The 17,876-nt window shown below is 36.7% G+C and overlaps 1 protein-coding gene across 16 annotated transcripts in view; it reads left to right on the forward strand.

Annotated features, from left to right (window-relative positions):
- ptprt (protein tyrosine phosphatase receptor type T) overlaps positions 1 to 17,876 on the forward strand; it is a 250,044-nt gene that overhangs the window by 147,281 nt on the left and 84,887 nt on the right. For 9 of the 16 annotated variants that reach the window (XM_079883834.1, XM_079883839.1, XM_079883832.1 and 6 more), the window contains exons 10-14: positions 1,472 to 1,673; positions 3,387 to 3,489; positions 5,436 to 5,709; positions 13,616 to 13,652; positions 15,589 to 15,645. In XM_079883834.1, the coding sequence (XP_079739960.1) occupies positions 1,472 to 1,673; positions 3,387 to 3,489; positions 5,436 to 5,709; positions 13,616 to 13,652; positions 15,589 to 15,645 (673 nt within the window). The remainder of the gene's footprint in view (positions 1 to 1,471; positions 1,674 to 3,386; positions 3,490 to 5,435; positions 5,710 to 13,615; positions 13,653 to 15,588; positions 15,646 to 17,876) is intronic. The other 7 variants (XM_079883833.1, XM_079883831.1, XM_079883841.1 and 4 more) reach the window with 2 other exon arrangements.

The raw sequence follows: 17,876 nt of genomic DNA on the forward strand, positions 1-17,876 counted from the left end.
TTCACATGTACAGTAAATTGTCAGCTGTAAAAGCAACATTCAGGCTGTAATTCTCTATTAAGACTGATTTATAATCCATAACACATGTAAACTTGTGTTTGGCAGTATATTACATCGGGCTGCTCCGCCACACCTCAGTGGCACTGTGTGATTTACTGACCGAACATTAAACATGATAGCATATTAAATCAAAACTATGCCACTGGAAAGCATAAAAATGTGATACTAGTTTGAAAAGGAAAACCTATATTTGGAGACTGTTACTACATGTCTTATATATTTTAAATATACACACTGTATATAGTGGTAGTGTATATTCCAGGAGTGTCAAGCTCCAAAAAAAAAAAAAAAAAAACAGCATGTAGATGTCATATTATTTTTAATTTCAGAATCACTAGAATGACAAGTCGTCTTATTCTGATGTCTGAAAAATGTCATCATTGCGTCTTTCTCTCATGTTTGTGTCTGTACGTGTGTGTGGATTTTCTGGAGTGATATTTGGTTTGAATGTGCAGATTTGCTTCTCCTGACTCTTTTTTTTTGCCTGTGGTCAGTGAGCAGTCATGAGCGTGTGTGTGTGTGTGTGTGTGTGTGTGTGTGTGTGTGTGTGTGTGTGTGTGTGTGTGTGTGTGTGTGAGAGAGAGAGAGAGTGTTTAGAGGGCATTCTGAATCACTCCACTATGCATGAAAAGCTTTTAGGCAGCAGGCCTGCCAGGCACCCAGCTGTCAATTTATTTGATTTGAATTGTGGAATGGAGTTATGAAGTGTGAAACGTCAGGGCTAAAATGTTTTGATTACCCATATACACAGTGACCATCAATTTCCATCAGCCTCCTCTGAGATATGACGAATGCGCGTCTTAGCATGACAATGGTTATCTGTAACCTAGTTTAGTAATTGTTTTGGGGCATGTTGATTCTTTGCTGGATATTGTTTTCCAACATATACATGTTTGAAGCAGATCCACGTAAAAGTGTTTTAATAAGCAGCTTGTATTTACAGCACAGTGCACTGAATGTGCTTGTTATTCATTGTTAGCAGAATATTGTATTTGGGATGTATTTCTAGTCACTGAAATTCTCTCAAATATTTGGAGAGAAAATAAGTGCAAAAAAGCCAAAGTAACTGAAAGAGATCCAGCAAAACAAAAAAAATTCAGTGCTAAATTGCTCTACGTGTTTCAAAAGGTTGATGTTATTAAGAATAATGCTTAAAGGAAAAATTCATCCAAAATCTCTGTTATTTGCTCAGCCTCATGTTGCTCCAAACCCGTATGACTTTCTCTCTTCACCGATACAAATATACAAAAGAAATTTGGGTTTGAAACGACATAATGGTAAACAAACTATGTCATAATTGTAATTTCTTAGTATTATACATTTGTTGTATGCATGCTTTTGTCTCCACTGCATCTCCAAGACTCTTGATGAAGTGATTGTGATAATCGAATGGACTTGTCTCTTTCATTAGATCACCTATAAGGCTCTTGGCTCCCTGGACCCCAGTGCAGATTTGACAACACAACGTGGCCGGGTCTTCAAACTCCAAAATGAGACCCATCATCTCTTCGTTGGGTTATATCCTGGCACCACATACTACTTTACGTTGAAAGCCAGCACGAACAAAGGCTTCGGCCCACCCGTGACCAGCCGTATAGCCACCAAGATCGCAGGTGAGGGTTTCAGGCAAGGGTTCAGCTCAGATTGTTGGGTATTTTCCAACAGTGAAGTGATAATTATACACAATTATGGTAAAACAGACCCTCAGGTTCCATTTTAATTGAGTTAATGTGACAGACATTTGTTCTTCATGGATATAGAGCATTCACGTCGGACAGACTGATGATAATGTATGAAATTATTTCAGAGAACATGAACTGATTGGGTTAAATAAGCTTCATTTGATTGCTTACCTAATTATCACTTGCATTGCTAAAATTTGCATAATTAGTTTTGTCATTTTGACTTTTTCCTGTATCTTAAAGAAGCTTTGCTGGAGCGAAAATCTCATTAGCGTGTTGTGTTATTGGAATGAATATCGTTGGAATACAGTTAATGTAAAGTGAACGGAATAATGAGAACATGAATCGTAAACAACATCCTCCACAAGTTCAGCCCAATTTCTGTGGCCCACGGCTGTCAGTTCGTTCCGTTTCATAATGACGTGGCATTTGTGCAGCACGCCAGACACCATTTATTAAAACCGTATTGTTCACTGAATCTAAACACTGTAATGAGAGAGTGACATTTTCAGTATGATTACATAGTAATGACCTCTGAGTAAGGCTTCCAAACGGTATGCTTTCTAATAGGAGTAAATACTGTGAAATGAATGTTTTTACAAAAGCATGAATATTAATTATACATAATATTAAAACATAGTGGGTTTGAATGGCAGCTGAGTTCAGGCTTCAAAACAAGCTAAACTCACACAGACACAGACAACAACTTCGACATATCTCTTAGTTTGTAAAAACAGTCAAGAAGTTGTACAGTACTTACAGTGGAGCATTCATGCAGTAGTGGCCAAAAGTCATGTCTGGAGGGGGTATTTGTTTTTTTATGACACTGTAAGTTTGATTAAACCATCAAAATATGAGGATATTTTTTTGTATAGATTTTCTTTTAATATTTCAAATATGAAGGAAGAACAAAACACTAAACTTGGTCAAGGTATTTGTCTAAAAAAAGTGTTTTAAGACAACACAGGCTAAATTAGCTAAGCTAAATTAGGATTCCTCCACTTGCTTTTGTCCCTCCGGTGTGTTCGTGAACAGGACCGCAGACACTCGGGCTAAAAGAGCAAGTAATTGCAGTTACAGGTTTTATTTTAATATGCAAAACAAATGCATAGAAAAACAAAAAGCTCACAGGAAAAAGCACACATTGACTACAACATAATCAGATATTAATATTTTATTGGTTTTCTCTTATTCTTGCACATGTTCATAATTTCTTTGTTTGACAGCCTGGCCAAAAATGATATCACACAATTTGGCAGGTTTCACAGTGTTATCACAAATAAAGCAATTTACTTACACAACTATGTTATATTATTACATAATAATTTAGATTAAAATATAATATTTGAATAAAGCGTGAAGATGTCTCATTTCCTAGGCTGGATATCACTTTTGGCCACTACCGTATACTATATGGTCATTTTATACTTGCAAATACGCTTAATTCATGCTTGTGTTACACAGACTGAAAATAAGGGCTTTTTAGACAAAAAGTGCTTTTTATAAAAGTTTTTAGACATCTGTTTCTCTTCCATTTGTCCTTGTCACTTGAGATGAGGTTTTCTGAGCTATACAGTATGTGATTTCTTTATATCCTTTCTTTCTTTATAGTCCTTGTCCTTTAACATAATTCTGTGTCTGCAGCTCCATCCATGCCTGAATATGAGACCGACTCTCCTCTCAATGAGACAGATACGACAATCACCGTCCTCTTAAAACCAGCCCAATCACGAGGGGCTCCTGTCAGGTGAGTTTGCCTCTCATCATGCCACTGGCCAGTCCAATCTATTTTGCTTATTTGTTTTACATTTGATTAATAGTGTGTGCAATTATCACATTGTCTTAGAAAGTACTTGTCAATTGTGGTCTTTTGACACTTTTATTCAAATGTCAATATAGAGAGGACAGGATATGATGAGTGAATTTAAATTCGTAATTTGCTGTTAATAAATGAACGAGATAGAAGCCTGAAAGTTGGTCCAAACATCAGCTATTAAAAATAAATTATTTTTAAATCTGCAGACAGATGCGAAACACACAAGAATACACTAAATTACCCATGATCCTTCTCTCCAATCATCAAAGAGGGGTCCAGCACATAGTCTGAAAGAAGAAGTGCATTACTGTTGATTCACTCGGGGTCCTGAGGGTTTTTAAATGCAGTCATTCAAATAAGCATCATTTGTATGCTAAGCCTTCGAGGGGATCCTGGTCCATTTGGCTCTGTTTTGGCACACAAACAGAGTCTTTCTCTGTGTGGAAATTCAGTCTGTGAATGTGCAACAGATTTTGGCAAATTCTCGAAATTGCAAGTCGCCACTAACTTGGAAGAACTGCACAGTTGATGTGCAATGGGAGTTCATCAGTAATTATGACAATTATTTGATTGCATGCACTGAGTTGTTATTCATTTTTGCATATTTATATTTAATATATTTAAGGGTGAAACAAAAACCTAAAAAACTGATGCATGTTTAATAATAAGCAAGTGGGGAAATAATTTTGCCACTGTTAGGGATGTTTTTCCATTGTTAGTGTGCTCTATAAAGCATATGACCCTGGCAATCCATAAGCGTCTTTATGAAAAATCCACAACTGAAAATTGTTTATAATTACAGAAGCTTTCGACCGAGGTTAAAGCGGACACACAACACACGACATCCAGTGTGCACTTAAAGCCATTAGTTTGAAATGGAGATCCTGTGTATTTAAAAGAGAAAAGCAGGCAGGCCTCTTTGGTCATGGGAAATTATCCCTTATGAAAGATGCCAGATTAGAGGCTAGGATAATTTGCCACATCTTTTCGGCGAAACAGACATTTCCCTAATTGCACATAATTGGGAAGTATGTTCTTGGCGTAAGACCACGTAATTGCAAACAAGTACTATTAGCACAGGGAGCTCAAAAAATGTCCTTATCTATTCACCGTGTTCTGAAACACACACATCATGCCTCTCTCCAATCCCTCCCCATGATGAGCACTTTCAAAAAGCCCCATGCACACCTCCCCTCCAGCTAATTACCGTAGTAGAGATTTCCCTCTGCTGGCACTCTACCGCATCGCCTGCCTCATAGTTTTCTCTCATGAGGAGAAGCTGTGTGTATTTTTGGATCTCATGCAGGTTTAAAGAGTTTTTTTTCTTTTCAAAAAGAGAGTTTAATAGAGGTGTTTAGCAGCTAGTTGCTAGCTTTTGAGAATTCTTGATGGTTTACAGGGCCTTCTGTGATTCTTAGAAAGCTACGGGAAGAGAATTTCTTGATGGTTTTAATGGCATGTTAAATTACCTTGGACACAACTGCCTCTCTCTTTTTTTGGATGTGTCATCACTAGCTGAAGATATTTCCCAAATCAAGAGGCGGCAAACATACAGTATGCTCAAAATTGACACTTTTTACTTTTCTTAATGCTATGCTGCTGGTCTTATTGTGCACAATTCATCAGTGCATGTTATTCTTAAGACGAAGGGTAGTTTTTATTATTCCCAGTGCATTGAATCAAGTCATGTCCTACTGTTTTCTCATTGAATATCTTGTTTCTCATTAAATGTCTGTGAACAGGTTTCATGTTTTACTTAAAAAAAAAACCTATTTAAATAGAGCCTCTTCATTAATATTCTTGAGAAACTACAATAATGACATATTAGGTCCTTGTTTTGATATTTAGTTCATTAATGCAACTTATTTTTTCTCTAGTGCTTATCAAGTGGTGGTTCAAGAGGAACGGAAGAAGAAAGTTCGCCGAGCCGCTGATTTGTTGGAGTGTTTCTCCATTCCTGTTAGTTTCAGAAATGCCTCCATCTTGGATTCACCTCACTATTTCGCTGCTGAACTTCCCCCTGTTAGCCTTGCTGTGGTACAGCCCTTTACTATAGGAGATAACAAGACTTATAATGGCTACTGGAACGCACCGCTGTCACCAGCCAAAAGCTACAGCATTTACTTTCAGGCCCTGAGCAAAGCCAATGGGGTGAGTATTTCATTTACTTAATTCATTTACCAGTTCATTGTTCTTGATAAATGTTGACGCTTGAGTATTGATTTGGAAATCTCATGAATCCTGGCTCTGTCATGTTTCACCCCAGAATAAAAAATAATGAAATGATGAAATATATTTTAAAAATTAAACTTCTTTGCAATGTCATTATCTTCATGGCAGTCAAGCATATTTCCCCCAAGTTCTCATCATGGTAAAAAGTCTAGTAGAACATGACCTATATATATAATATATATATATATATATATTTCACACATTAGCATTTAGCAGGTATAATGCGCTCTGTAAAGGCTCTGCTTGGGCCTGCTGCATTGCATTGCACTGCATTTTGAAGTATGTGGTTCCCGATTTGATTGGATTTGATTCAATTCGATCTCTCAGTCTCAGGCGGCTGGAGAAAAGCACTCAAAAACAACCTCAGACCGTGACCCAGATAATTTGATTGGAGATTCATGCATAAAATATGGATTTAGGTTGGTAGTTCAGATTTGTTTTCAACTTACCTTGTTCCAAGTGTGTTTGAGAAACGCTCGGTGTAAATGTGTGCCATTTGATTTTTTTTTTTTTCTATTCCACGGCGCAAAGTAACAAATAAATTCACACTACAATTCGGTGGTTAGATTACCTGTCATATTGATAGCTAAACCGGCTTGATCCAGCAGTTGTCATTAGTCGATTCATTTATTGACTTGATGCATTTGGTGCATAAATTATATTTAAGCATAAAAATAGAAAACAATATCACTGCTTTATAAAGTGTCCCCAAAATGTTTTGGGACAATAAAGCATCACTTAATAATGTCTGAATAATATGATTACACTGGATAACAAAATATCACACCAAGTGCACGTTTCAAGTCTTGTATTAAACTGTAAAAAATAAAGCTGTAAATATCCAAAGTCTTTCTCTATCAATTTTTTTTCAGTGTATCCCAATATATCTAAACATTCAGAGATGTTAAAGTGTCACTTAAGTGTCCAAATACATGTAGGGGCCACTGTAAAAGTTACTTCATAAAACCAGAACATCATTTCTAATGAGTAATAGAATGCAATGCTCTCTAATGAACGATCTTTGCTCTATAATGTCAGCATGAGCAGGGAACTGTAGTCCACATTAAATTTGCTAGTCATCATTAATACTTCCCATAGAGGCGAAATGCCAGCATGACTTTTAAAGGCCTTTTCATTTGCTTAAAGATGAAGTGTGTAATTTTGGTGGTGTTAAAATACTTTTCCTTATCTCTGTTTAAGCCAATCATAGGCTGCTTCCTCCTCATCTTCAGTTCGACCTTTAAAGACAAAAATACTGTGATTTCTTGATCTCTCAGTGTAGCAGCAGTCCATAAACGATGCCATCTCAGAGCGCCGCTGCCCACAGAGCTTCTCCTGGCACTGCTAATAGCACCAGGTCGCTTTCGATAAACTTTATCACATCAGTCTTGCCAGAGATGGCGAGAGGGGGAGGGACAGTCAGGGGAATAGTGGTCTCAAACTGTTCTAAGCTAAATTAGGATTCCTCCACTTGCTTTTGTCCCTCCGGTGTGTTTGTGAACAGGACCACAGACACTCGGGCTAAAAGAGCAAGTAATTGCCGCTGCAGGCGTCTTTTGTTCTGAAAGAGGGATACGGAGTTGTGAAGAGGCACTCACTCCTTTAAGTGGCTGAACTCACACTAGACAGAGATTGAAACAGACACATGCAGCTTTTAACAAAATGGAACCCGCAAAGAACGTCCTGTCTTCGGTGTGTGGCGGGTGAAAGGATAAGTTTGTGGCACTTTGTTTCCACTGACGTGTCGCTCTAATAGGAACAAACACTCTAGAGGAAAACAGCTTGCATTGAAAAGCCACGACCTGTCAAAGGGGAAATCACTGTTTGTTGGAGTGTGGCAGCTATTATTAAAAAAATAACCAAGCAAACAAAGTGTTTAATGGTCAAGTGTTAAATGGTCAGTTGACATGTCACATAAATTAAGAAATATTTATTTAGCAGCAATATTTCTAAATCAAATTTTAAGAAAAGGCCATATGTTCCTTTTTTCAATTGAAGTACAAGATGCTCTTTAGAATTTAAATAATAATAATACAAATGATAATAGGAATAATAAAATGAAGATGATTATTATTAGTTTTTTTGGTTTATTGGTATGTTTTTATTTTATTTTAATATTTTTTGATTTATTTTAATATCTATTTATTTTAATTGATTCGATTTTTTTATTGATTTATTTTAAAACCCTATGAACTGTCCAAATTGTGTGCCTTGTTGCCTACTATCCAATAGATTTGCATTTAGAGTTTTAATTTGCTCAATGTGGAATGAAGATTGTGGTTTTTAGCATCTTTGTTAGCACGCCCGCCTCCATGCCGGAGATGGAGGTTCGAATCCAGCTTGGAGCTGGTCAAGTAGGACCAGTTACATTGGTGGCGTGACCCGGATGCGAGTGAGGTTTATGGTGGTTAGCGTAACGGAGGCAAGCTAGTAAAAGCTGTGCAAGTAAACCTCACTCCCCCGGCCTCAAGAGGCGCATTAGTGCGTTAGCGCGTTAGCTCGCCCGCCTCCTATGCCGGAGACGCCGGTTCGAATCCTGCTCGAAGCGGATTGAGTAGGACTGGTTACAAGTGCAGTGAAATAATAAGCTGTATTCATATGTTCATGAAAATGATTAATTGCTTCTTAATTTAATAAATGAAATAGGAATAGCCTTAATCAAGGGTTAATTAGTATATCACCCTCTTCCTGTTGTTCTGTACAGTTCATCAGCGGCTGATAGTATTTGGATGGAGACAAAACATTTCTCTCTTGCGGCGGATGGGAGTGTTTTTGAAGCGTCTCGTGCTTGTTTCACACGTTTTTTAAGGATCTCTTGCTGTTTCTTTCTTCATTTACACCTAACACTGCACTCAGCTGTCATGCTTTCCTTTGTTTTTTATGAAAAACAGAGTGCTCTGTATTAATGGAAAGACTATAGACAGCAAAAGCAACTCGTGCCATTGTTTTTTGTTTTGTTTTTTTAGTTTCTTTTGCCTAATCCTCTTGGTAATACATTTCACCAGACTGGAGGTGTTACTCTCGAAAGCAACAGCTCCTGAAATTGTAGCGCCGCTGTCTCAAATACCTCCAGACGACTGGCTGATGACACTTTTCTTTTGTCATTTTGTACTGCACGTTTCTTTTATTCATTCTCACTGGAGCGTTGTTCCTCCCGAGCCCCTAATGTGTAGATGATTGCCTCAGGAGGTTGTTGTAATCATTCATACCCGTGTTCATAATTCATAATTATGAGCATCCATTTCAAAATCTGTTCAAAATACTGCAGAAACTGGATGAACTCAGCTTAAATTGTGATACACTTTAATTTGTGATTTTGTTATCTCTCTTTTGTTCGTCTTCTAGGAAATAATTTTTTTGATCAGCCTGATTGTGCAACATGCAACAGTTGATTATGACAAATAAATAGATTTAAAAAATAGAAAACAACTAGATATTTACTTTTATTTAAACAAAAACAAATAGTGCTTGCCCGTGCAGAACTCTCCATCCCAAGGTCTTGTGGGTGGTTACCAGGGTGTTGCTATGTGGTTGCTCGAGTGTTCTGGGTGGTTATTAGATAGTTGCTTACTGGTCCAAGTCAAAAGAGTTTAAGTCTCGCTGACATTCTTGTCCCAAGATATAGTTGCTAATGGTGTGAATGGCTGTGTCATTGCTATGGCATTGTTAGTGATTGTTAGTGAGTTCTGGGTGGTTGCTTTGTGGTTTTGGGGGAAATTAATAGTTTGTCTATAGCGTATACAGTTTGCAATTTATTGGCCCAAATTTTGCAGAAAACAATGCATTTTCACTTGTTTACCATAGATAGATATGTGTTCCTGGGTTCCAGCAGTAGCTGTTGTCATCAGAAGAGAATTGTGGCCAGCGTGTCAAGAAAATGCTGTAATGACTAACTAATCCATAACATGCTTCAGAATTGAGTGAGTGACCAACTAGAAAAACTTATTGACTGTAAATCTGCTGTCATGTGGATTAGCTCTAGTAGGCATGGCAAAAAGCTGGACAGTGACATGAAATCCATATTCTTCAACTTCTCAAGCTAACCATTAAGCATTTGTCATAAGAGTCCCATGTTCTTTTTAAACACATCAATGCAAACGTGTCATTCAAGCTTAGCAAGCTGCAGTCAGTTGGATTGGTCTGTGGAGTTATTATCTTATTTTCTCTCTTTTTGCTTTTACGTTCTTTGCAAACTGTCATGCATGTCCCTTTTTTCATTTCTCTTTATTGCTACAATTTTGTTTCAGATTATCTTAACCACCATAGCAAACGAGCAACTTGCCATACCTTAGCAACACCCTGATAATGAGCCACAACACTTTAGCATCATTGCACAGACCAGCATCACTTACCTTTCCTTTAGAAAATGTAACAATCCAGTACTGATATGCGATCTGCCAACAGTAATAGTGTAGTCTATCAGTAATAATTGAGTTAAATGTTTACATGAAGTCTCTTTTCTCACCTTGCAGTTTCCCCTGAGCTGCTACGATTTGTTCTTTTTCATACCTCTTTCTCCATCTCTCTCTGCGTTTTTCACCCCGTCATTACCCAGTCATCGTAAAAAGCCTTTGACAGTCTGTCAGAGAATTATTTGACTGGAGGGGCAGACAGTATAGCTCAGCTGTCACTTCCTGTAGGGATGTTTCCCATCAGCCGAGACCCTCTCCTATTATTCCATTCCCCAAGTCCCAGTGCTCAGGCTGCTCTCAGAAACGAAGCACTGTTAACATGCGGCCCTCACCTCCTTCCTCTCACCCTTTTCTCTTACAAAAACTACTGGAGTGGTAGCATAATTCAGTGATGGTATCATAGTTTTGATATGTACTATGGTACTGAAGTTCATTTACCATGATGATTACTCAGTTAGTTTACCTTACCATGGTACAATCATAGTATTCTTGGAAGTACCAAAGAATAACATGTAAACACATGAATTTCAGAACCTTGGTATATTTCAGAGAGCCATTCACTACTGTTAAAAAGTTTATGGTCAGTATTTTTTTTTTAAAATGTTTAAATGTTAAAATGAAAGAAGTCACTGCATTTATTTGATATAAAATACAGTAAAAACAGTAATATTGTGAAATATTGTTACAATTAAAAATAAGTTTTCTATTTGAATTTAGTATTTTCTTCCTGTGATACAAAGCTGAATATCAGCATCATTACTCCAGTCTTCAGTGTCACATGATCCTTCAGAAATCATTCTAATATGCTGATTTGCTGCTCAAGAAACACTTTATTTTTATTATCAATGTTGAAAACAGTCGTGCTTTTAATATTCATATTCATATTTTTGTTTTTAAGGATTGTTGATGAATAGAAAGTTAAAAAATAACAGCATTTATTTGGAATAGAAATCTTTATATGAAAACATTATTCATATATATCCAGTATATATCCATATCTGCATGGTAAATCCTCTTAAAACTGGAACAGTATTACTTTCACCCATTTTACATTGGCTAGTGTGTTTGACCCTGCATGTCCGATAGCACTCTGTGACAGACAGATGGTCTGCTCACATATGGACCCTTCTCTGCCTCACTGTGTCAATCCACCCCCTGCTTCAATGCCACAATCAGATGGGACAAACCGCCACTGACAGCAAGGTCACATGTTAGTATTTGCCCTTTTCCACTGCATTGACGGTTAATTCTTCAGTGTCAACAGTGTGAGTTGAGGTCTGTGTTGTGTTTGCATTCATCAGCATTGGATGTATTTAAGAAACTCATATTGGTTTTGATTCTCGTGAGCCAAATTGATACGTGCAGTGAAGTGTTGCCAAGGGGACTTTTAATGTTTCTGAAGAGTGGCACTGATAATGGCATAGTGAAGTTATAAAATAAATGCTAGGAGAGAGACTGCCTGTATTGCCTCTTCAGTATGCTTTTCCGACTGATTTATTAGTGGTGTTTTCTAAGGTGAGCTTCATTACTACTATGTTAGGGTTAGTCATTTAATAAATTGCAGCATGCAAATGATACCTGAAATCATGGGTCCTGTTGAGGACATGTGTGCTTTTACTTTTCTAAGCAATCAGACTTAAGATTTTGAGTTGGCAGATGATAAATCCCATAGACTTACTTTAAAGGAGGCACTGGGGCCATATCTACAGTACATAGGGGTCCGAATGTCATAGACTCTAGGATTGACTCTTTTGAATTGAGACAGCAAGTAACCATCTAACAACCACCCAGAATACCATTTTAGCAGCATTTTAGCAACCACACACTAGCTATAGCATCAAGTTTTATTCCACGTTACCTTTATAGCAAAAAATAAGCATTTACTATGCTAAAAAACTACTTTTTAGTCAGTTTTTTTTTCATGTCCCTGGGTAACAACATACTGTACTTGTAAAGGAAAGGCAAGACAAGGCAAGTTTATTTAGATAGCACATTTCATACACTATGGTAATTCAAAGTGCTTTACACAGAAAGGAAAATTAAAACAGTTATAAAAGGAATTAAACAAAGATTTAAAGACGATACAGTAGTAAAAAGATTATACATAGATACACTATCTGGCAAAACACCGGCGTATCACCGGTGTAAAGAATCAGTTGGCAGATTAATTTGAATGATTAATACAGAATACATTTAAGTGATATTGAGTGGTGCTAAATAAAGCAAAAAAGAACAATTAGTAGTGAATTTTGTGAGATTTATTTATTAGTAGGCTGTCATTTAGCTGATGATTTTATCAAATGCAACTTGTAGTGCACTAATCAGGGTATGAGCACACTTGAGCATGTGCTCAAACACAGGTGTGAATGCTCAGCCAGTGCAGTGCATTCTTGCATTGCTGTGTTAGTAATAAACGATAGAGTTACCTTCAAATGTCTGTGCTATTAAACCAGAGGTTTTTTTGGAGAATATTCTCATCAAACTGTTGCTCCGCCAAGACAGTAGTTTACCTAAAAGAGAAAGATGAGCATGGAAGAAAACAATGATGAATGCTAAAGAGCTCCCTGTGGCTACCCTGAGATTGGCACACTTTTCAGATGTGTAACACAGGCTGCTATACAATATAACTTAATGAAATATTACCATTAGCAAACCCTTTCAAGGCCCTGTGATGTGAAGGCATTATTGTTTACGTGTCAACTGAGATGATGTGCACAAGGACAGCAGATCTATTCAAAACAAGAGGCTGTTGTAAACGCTCACAGAAACACATGGTAGCATCTGGCTTCCTGTCTCAGAGCTCTAAACTTCCATGCAGACTTCACACCGAAATCTGCCGACTAATTAACACCTGTCACGCCACACATGGCATTCCAAGGATGCAAGTGAGATTTTTATCATCATAACTGGCATTCCAGGCAGCCATGAATGTTTTAGAATAGAATAGAATAGAATAGAATAGAATAGAATAGAATAGAATAGAATAGAATAGAATAGAATAGAATAGAATAGAATAGAAATAGAAATGTTTTTTTGTCATCTAAATTAACAGTTGTATTCATATTATTGTTTAAATACGATAATATGTGGTATGATATGTACAAGTTTTGTCACCTTAAATGCCTTTACTTAATTTAGCTCTAGTGACTTTACATGCATGGGAAAATGTAACAGTAATGTTGGCTTCTCTCTGTTTTGGCCTCAGCACTGCATTTGTGAATCCTTCACTATCATTAGAAATGTTGTTATATAATTAACTGTTTCTTAATGTCATGCACCTCATGATGGAAAATAACCCGCACTTCATTGTGTTGCAATTACTAAGATAACTCAAGCTTGACAAAAACAATGTTCCTCAATACAGTATCATTTTGACATTTAATTAAAACACAAACTTTCCTCTCCTCTTCCAGGAAACCAAAATCAACTGTGTGCGACTAGCTACCAAAGGTATGAGAATTGTTTCACTTATTGTTAGTTTGTATGAATGACACATTTTATTATTATTATTATTATTATTGATTTATTCACTTATTTTGCTTGTTTCTTTGTATATTCAGATGAGACATGCTTTGGAAAAGTTCTTTGGCTGGGTTGATATTTGGATAGTTCTGTTTAATTTAAGTTCCTGTAGCCCAACACACTCAATGAAACTCAAGTCATGTTTTGGTTGAAATTAAGCAGATCTAATATTATAAATGTTATTTCCTCTGTATTCTTAATAGACCTTTGATTTTATAGTGGAACCCATTACTAAACATGATGAGGTGTATAACTATTTAAAAAAGGACGAATTCTTTCCATTGTACAGTCCTCACTTGCATCAGACTGAGATTAGCGCTCCCGGTTTCATTGAAAAAAACTGAAATCCCATTTTATTTTACCTGCATGATTATCTGCCTCTGGCCAACAATTTTGTTCAGTTTATTTTGCTCCATTTCATTTCCCCCTCTCTCCGTAAAAAAAAAAGACCCTTTTACATAATCACTTCCAGGAAAAGAGCAATCACAAGAGACTTTCTATTATTTAATGGACATCACGGATAAAGAGACACGATAGCCGTGCAGCGCTTCAGCCTCATCGCATTTTTTTTCTTCCCCATTCGTTCTTTTCCAGTTTTCTTTCATACCTTATGGTTTTTTCTCCATCTTATTCAATAAGCTTGCTTCTGCACACACCTGTTTGTTTGTTTTGCTGAACTCATTTTTATTTTGCTCCATGTCAGGCTTTTTTTTCTTCCCATGGCCTGTTTTCCTTTCATATCCCAGATAGATCCGTCCTGAGTTGGGTTCTTATGATTGTAAAAAAAACAATTACTTTTGTTTAGAAAGACATGGTTTAAAATTGGTGATGCCTTGAATACAGACATTAAAGGTTTCTCTACCTTTCCTTGTCTTTTTAATGTTGGAGTTTTTAGTAGGTTTAGATTACGGGGTGAATTCACTAAAACGGTTGCGTGACTTTTGCGCATTCTATTTAAGTAAAAACCTTATTCGTCTTATTCACTCTCCATCTAAATTCTAGTTTAATGAGAATGAAATAGCACTGCACTGTATTTAAATGAAGTAATTTCCATTCATTTCAATTCAAACACATTTCTTTTTTGTGTGCAACTGGTTTAAGATTGCGCCTTATTCATGAAAGCCAGTGTTTTGTGCCTGGTACGATTATTGTGGAAATATTACCTCCCACGTTGAGTAGGCAGTCAGCAAAATATCATTAAGATATGTTTGTCTTCATGTTCTAGTGATCACAGAGTGCACTTTTTGTATTTTAAAGAACCAATTCAGGTGTGTGGGTCGCAGTTAAGTATGTCAAAATGCAGGAATCTGCTGCATCCTCCACATCTTAGCACTCTGAACTGACATGCAAGATGGGGAATCGTAACATGCAATTTTTGAATTCAGCGCACATTTTGTAGTCTCATTAGCACAGGCACCTCATTTGCATAATTCCTTTATTGAATCGAGTGCTTAAACAATGCAAATGCAAATAAATGGCAGTCGACGCAATTCAGTCTTAGTGTATTCCCCCTAAATGTATTTATTTTAGAACATTTTTTATTACAGTTTTATTATTCTTTTCAGTTTTCATAGAATTGCAGACAAAAGCCACATAAGGCCTCAACTTGGAAAAATATATTTTTTTCTTTAACTCTTATGCCTACTCTGTCATATCCATTAGATGATTCTGGAGTAATTTTAATTTTCCCTTGCGCATTAGCCTACCTGTTGTATCATATACATTTCAGTTTCCTTTCCAGCCAAATATTACTCACTGGAAGGAAGCTCAGATGATCAAGTTGAAAGCATAATTCTTTAGACTATTTTTTCTTTCCTTCTTTTCTCTCATGCATGCCGGCCTGGAACGTAAAACCTTGTCTTAGTGGTAATAGGTAGGGGACAAAATACCACGCCCTACATACTTGTCATTCCCAGTGAAGGTGAATATTATACCATAGTCAAACTTTTCTTTCTTCTTTGTTCTTTTCATCCACATTTCTTCTGCTGTTGTTTCCTTCTCTCTTTTTTTTCCCAGACCTTGTTCCTTTATTCTGCTTCTCTCCATCGACATCTTAATGCATTTTTTGCATGTCTGGTCCACTAAAAAGTCTAGCTGATTCTCATTGACTTCATTGACACTAATGTAATTTGGTACCCTGAGAATGTATAGTGCCGCCCACATGTTTTAAATGATCATATTAAATATTAATATTTCATGTTTAAAAACAACAAATATCCCCTTCTACTTTAGTTTTGCTCATGACCTTGTTATGCTCTGAAAAACTGATTTCATTATGATTTTTATTCAAATATTGCCTTCTTAGAAATTACATAAACTTGCTTTTGAATGATCTGTTGCTTACCGGGAGTCAGTATATATACTTATTATGGCTGGCTTTAAATGTGTGTGTGTATATAAAATATATACTTTTTATGGCTGGCTTTAAATCCATTTTTTAATTAATTCAGACCATTGTTTAAATGTGGATATGCCTAAAGATATTTTACAGTAGAGCTTAATAAGTTTCTGAGCAAAATGTGAGCGTAAAGTGATATACGTTGCCTTACCTCAAAACTCCACCCCTTACATGTGACCGCTTCACCCAACATAACCCCAGTCATACACTCTGACCCTGCCAGCCTAACCGGTGTGTGTGTGTGTGTGTGTGTGTGTGTGTGCATGTGAGTGTGAGTGTGTTTGCCAGCATGTTTTTTGTGTACATTAGTACGCTTGTATGTTTGTGTGTGTTTCTATTCCAGATATATATTCATGTGCACATATACAATGTGTGTGTGGAAGTATTGAGTGTGTTTGTTATATTTGCTTATTGTATGTTCATATAATCCTCCTTCTATTTCTATTATATATTGAAGGGTGGATCTTGTTGTTCAGATCAGATGTCAAGCCCTTGCACACATGCACACACACACATGCACAGGTGTCAGCTCTTTAGTTCCAGTGCAATATAGTCCACGTCTCATTGCTTCTCCATTTCACTCTACAGTCAGATACAATATGCTCAATTGCCCTGACTGAAATTACAAATTGCTTGCACTAAAATGTCTCACATTTCTGAAGGGTCTTGCTGGATATCTGCGTTGCACAGGAGATAGTCGACTTTTAGCCAGCTAGTGAACCGTTACAATGCTTAATCGTCTGAATTATGCAGATTAAAGCTGTCGTCATTTTACATTTTAAATATATATATTGACATGCAGTTATGAGGATCATAATTATATTTTGAGAGTTGAATTTGAGTGCACACTGGCCCCAAAAAGTAATTGCAAACTTAATTGAAACTTGAATATGCACAGATGGCAAAATATCAAAGCAAGCAGCTTTCATTGTAAAGAAAGAATGTACAAGCACACTCTTCAAGCAACACAATTTACTAAAAGAAGATTGTTGGGTTTTAAATGAACATTTATACAGTATTTAACTTAAAATTTGCATCAATAAATAATATCTATTTGCAGATGTCACTCGGTTTGATATTTTGTTTCCTGTGCGATGAAATTCATACATTTTTAGATCTGATTTTTCCAAACACTTTTTTGGGCCAGTAATATTCACTAAGCATTAGAAAGCAAAATCTAGTTGTGTTTGCCGCATTGTCCCAACAGTTCCAAAAACAAGCAAAAGAAACAAACACAGCACATCATGCATTATGCATGGACACTTTGAGCTTGAAATCAATTGACAGTTTGATTACACAAATACCCTTTGTTTCTCAATGCTCCCATCTGGAATTGAACTAAATTGAACAAAAACACCAGCAATGCTTAAACCCAAATACATTTTAAGTCAAATGTATTTAAAATCCACCCTTTAACCTCTTTGTATTTGTTAAAGGGGGACACTTCTTTGAGCCATTAGCATCATGGGTTGTTTACATGACTGCCTAGTCTTAATCTGAGTCCATTTGAGATTATAATCCTATTAGATGCATCCAACGATGCATCCGTAATCCTGTCGACTGGCGAACAATAGGCGTGGAGATTTCAACGGTGATATGCACCCCCATAAACCCTTGCGTAATCCCTCGGCCTACAGACCTGCTTTAAATAAAGTTATACAAAAGTACCTTTTTCACACGCTAACAGAACCACAGAGTATCGCTGAATGTCGGCAATTAAAATGCACCCACTCTAACGCCCCCTGTATATGGTA

Source organism: Squalius cephalus (genome assembly GCF_949319135.1).
Source record: "Squalius cephalus genome assembly, chromosome: 10".
Classification (NCBI taxonomy): Eukaryota; Metazoa; Chordata; class Actinopteri; order Cypriniformes; family Leuciscidae; genus Squalius; species Squalius cephalus.